At 37.6% G+C, this 4,459-nt stretch overlaps 1 protein-coding gene across 1 annotated transcript in view; it reads left to right on the top strand.

Annotated features, from left to right (window-relative positions):
* MAN1A2 (mannosidase alpha class 1A member 2) overlaps nt 1–2,396 on the top strand; it is a 290,151-nt gene extending 287,755 nt beyond the window's left edge. Inside the window, exon 14 of the mRNA XM_011366509.2 lies at nt 33–2,396. Within this exon, the coding sequence (XP_011364811.1) occupies nt 33–52 (20 nt within the window). The 3' untranslated portion in view covers nt 53–2,396. The remainder of the gene's footprint in view (nt 1–32) is intronic.
* The last annotated feature ends 2,063 nt before the right edge of the window (nt 2,397–4,459 follow it).

Here is a 4,459-nt window from a genome sequence, read left to right as displayed (position 1 = left end):
TGTGTTGCATTTAGCCAACACCACACTTTCAGGAAATCCCGCTGTTCGATGAAAGCAGCTCCGGAAAGACCATGCTCACCTGTGTTTTGTTTACATGGACCACTGCAGAAGTTAGTCTGGAGAGGGCACTTGAAAACCGGGACCTCTTAAAGTCAACATGGCAGGGCGAGACGTGACTCATTCCCCACAAGACTTTTCAACTTGTACATATCTCAACTTTGAAATAATTCCATTTTATACCTGACCAAAACAGATTCTGGTACGTGTAGGACAGATCCTGACGTGCTTGGGTCCCCAAGGAGATGGCCACATGAGAACCTACTCCTGTTACCGCGGTTTGTTTTTAGAATCCTGGACGCTGGACTTCCTAAGACTAAGCCCAGGTGTGGAGCCCCTCGCAGGAGGAAAAGGTGGCCGCTGGAGCCGATTTATGTTTGTTTCCTCCCAAAATGGAGGAGTTTGCAAATCGAATCTTTACATATCGTTTATCCCTTTTTTCTCCATTTTTAATAATGGAATGAACTAAAATAAACAAGAACAAAAAGAACAGCATAATTGCCTCAGCAGCAAGAAGACTTGAAAAAGAAACAGAAGTCTGAATTTTCGAGTTCCCCATTGGATGACTAGACTGGCAACCATTTCAAATCCCAATCTATTCCACTGAAATTTCTCGTTTAAATTTAGTTTTCTCTGGGGGCGTGATGTCACAAAAAATATTCTTCAAGTCTTTGTCTCCATATGGAATCACAAACTGCTGTTTGTCATAATCGCTACTCACGAGCCTGGGTTTGGGATTTCGTGCATGTTGTTCAGTCTAGTGTTGGTAGCATGACAAAAAGTGGGGGAAATGCCACAGTTTGTTGCCTTGAAACCTGTTCTAAGAGAGAAAGCTTGGTTTCGTTGGTTGGAGATTAGTTTTCCAAACCGGCAAATTTACCAAGTAAATTTTATCCATTTTAACCTCATCGTAAACTTAGTAGAATCCCTCCACTTACAACTTTATTGACGTGGCTTGGCCCAATTCACTGTACTATTATTATGCAGCTCTGAATTTACCTTGATGAGTCAAATTATTTTTACAACTTATAAAGCAAAAATAAAATACAACGAAACTTCCTTAAATAGTCTATCTGAAATGGGGACATGTCATCCTTTATTTATTATCTCGTCAGATGAATGAGCTTTTCACAAATGTTTTATGTAAAAGATAAATTCGACTTTTATTTTCTCCAAGGATATTTATAGAAATCCAAAGAGTTAATCAAAATAGCTTCAAAATAATTTTTAGTGATAAAAGCATGGTGTAATTAATCATATTACACTAAATTTGGGATATAGCTAAGGGACTTTCTCTTACCAATAAATTTTGCAATGATATTTCTTTTTAATGCAATACTATTTCTTTAATATTGGGGGGAAACTTTAATTTTTATCAAGAACTATATTGTAAGATAAATATCTAACACTTAAAATTTTTCTGTTCCTTGAATTTATGTCACAGTGCAAGATACTGTATCTTTATATTTAATACAAACAGCTTCCATTGACAATAAAAGTTGGGAGTAGCATAATTAGTCTAATATTTACTCTGGATTTGAAGATTTTATGAAATAATGTTTGTGCAAGAAGCCCAAATTGGAATTCTGAAGGCTTATTTTCTTATTTTGATAGCTTTTCTTCTTAAACTTTTATGAGCATGTAGTAGACTTAAAATGGGAAAAGACTGAGTAAATTAATATAATGAAATATTTTCTAAGAGTGATCATCTGATGCCACAATTAGTCAAACAGTCCTCACAGTTCAGCAAATGATCAATAATGATAACCAGCCCCAAGATTTTTCAGTATAGAAAACAAGGATATGGAGCCAGTTGCATTATTTAAGTCTTTAAGAGAGTTAAATTTTAGCACATATTTTGAAATGATAATATCTTTTACTACTTGAAAAATTAAAAGTTTTAAATGAAAAGGGTAGATGACTAACTTCAGGAGAGAAAGGGAAAGTATTCGATTCTCAAAAAAAGTGAAAAACTTGAATTGGCAAAGACCCAGAGCAGTCGTGTGGATGGCAGTGAACCAACCCTCCCTCACTTTGTAGAAGAATGAGGAGTAGAGGGGCCTTCTTGGCCCCCAGGAGCTTCTCAAGGAACCAGGAGACAGGACCCCCACTGCTAAGTGCTCTGTTGTGTTTCTCAGATGACCGGAACCTAAGAGAAAGCAGAGAAGTGTTCAGCATGGCCAGTTCCGGTTCAAGCAAAGAATCCGGGAGACAGTGGAAGGGCCTTCACCACCCACCTCCCTTCCTCGTGTTGATTCGAGGATGAGATCTTATGATAATGCTTCTATTTTTTTCTTCTGAATACCAAAGGCAATTAAATTAAAGTCGACTACAAATGACTTGCCGGTGTCATGTTTTATTTTTTGTTACAGAGTTTTTAAATGGTTTCGTCCAAGATCAAGCCTTATGCCATGTTCTGCTTCGTTTCCAAGAGCATACTGTCTTATGTGCTTGTAGACCTTACTACTCAGGTTGTATAACTCATCACATATTTAAAACCTTCTGCAAAGAGCCTAAAAATGCCCCTTTCTAGGTATCTCCTCCAAGAGCTGACATCTGACTTTGTGCCTTTGGCATAAATGTATAAAGTAGATAGATCATTTGGTACGTAAAAGAAAAAAAACATGTTGAACGACACTCCTATACCTTCTACATTAATTTCTCTTTTATAATTTTAGATCCACACCTTTTTTTCAAACCAGTATAAAGTTGTTAAAGCCAGGAGAATGTGGCCTTAACCAAAAAGAAGTCTCAGTGTAGAAAAATAAGGCCCCAGGCAGAGGGTCCTTCCTTCCTAGTAGATACATGCTGTTTGGTGTTTTCTCTGACACCAACTCATTCCTGTCTTCGAGCAGATGTTTCTACGTAAAAGTAAAACCTGGGTATGGAAGGGATGTGGTATTCCTTTTTTGGGATCGTGACCCTGATTTTCTGCGACGTCATCTAAGGCAGCCCAGGGCTCCCCTTGGTCGAGTCCACCAAGCACTTTGAAATTTCGATCATCTCATCTCTACTCTCCATTGCCAAAGCCTACGTCAAAACTACAAGGATGCTGACAAAATGTCGTGCTTGCCATTCTCATCACACAGCTGCTCCTTAAGCCTGGATGTCTTGGCATGAATGAGTGAATGAGAGAAAGGGAACCAGCCTGTGCTGCTGCTGTGTTCCAGGTACCGTACTAGGCACAAGTGAGCATTAGGACATTTTGTGATTCCCGTGGCATTTTCTGTGTGAGAGTACTTCATACCATTTTAAATGTTTTCCAGTATGAACCATTCGACAGAATCCTTAATTTTACATTTCTTTTAAATTAGAGAGTAAAAGAAAGTGTTTATAATATATTTTAAATGTGTTACTATATAATACAGCTATACTTGTAGTTAGTAACTAAAGTCTCTTGGAAAATGTCAAAGAAACACTTGCTTTCTGATGCAGCTTTGACTAAAATATTTAGAGATAACTTTCTTATTTTGCTACATCACTTTATGTAATGAAATATTAATGTTTTATAGGAATGTTGGTTATTTTATATTCAAGAAATTTTGTCGCATAATTCCTGGGTAAAACTCGCAGTTATAAATTGTTTGTGCTCTGCTGTGAGTCCTACTAATGGTTCCATGCTGTTAAATATAAAGAAAAATATACTAAAATATTTCTAAGTTCCAAATAACATGTCCTAATAATTGTATTTTGACTTCTTATTTTTCTTTAGGTTTCCTTACCCTCAGATGGGCCGGCTCAAACGTCACCACCCTTTACATAGATATATACATAAATAGTCAGACCCAGAGAGATTTTTAATACTGTCTGTGTTCGTTAATTACCAAACACGATTGTTAACTGGTTTTGGCTGCACAACTTCTAAGCAGAATATTTGAGTAATCAAATATGATCTGGAGATACTCTAATGCGCTTACTCTGGTTCAGGAACATGGGTGATGAAGATCTCTGTTGCTTCGGCTCATTGAGATCAGGATGGAGATGTACTTTTTGCTCTGTAGTGGCTCAGCGAGCTTTTCTGTACAGGTCCAGATAATCAATATTTTGGGCTTTGTGAGCCATGCAGCCTCTATCTCTCTAGTCAGTTCCTGCCATTGAAACATGAGAGCAGATAGAGACAGTATGTAAAGGAAGGGGCTTGGCTGGGTTCCAAAAGCATGGAAGGCTGGACTTGGCCCCAGGGTCACAGTGGTTAACCCTTGATCCCAAGTGTAATTTATATAGGACTCTGTAGTCTTTGACCTACATCCTTTCTCCGTGTTTGAGTTCCACGGTTCGTTTTTAAAGCAAAATGTTGTGTATGTACAATTGTATGTGTTTGTATAAACTAAAACGATATATTTTGTTGTCTTGAAAATAGATGAACTCCTCCGGAGCCCTTTCAGATTTCAATATGATTCAA

The sequence above is a fragment of the Pteropus vampyrus genome, unplaced genomic scaffold, assembly GCF_000151845.1.
Source record: "Pteropus vampyrus isolate Shadow unplaced genomic scaffold, Pvam_2.0 Scaffold6, whole genome shotgun sequence".
NCBI lineage: Eukaryota > Metazoa > Chordata > Mammalia > Chiroptera > Pteropodidae > Pteropus > Pteropus vampyrus.
The sequence above is the reverse complement of the archived record's forward strand: the minus strand, read 5'-3'. Positions and strand labels throughout refer to the sequence as shown.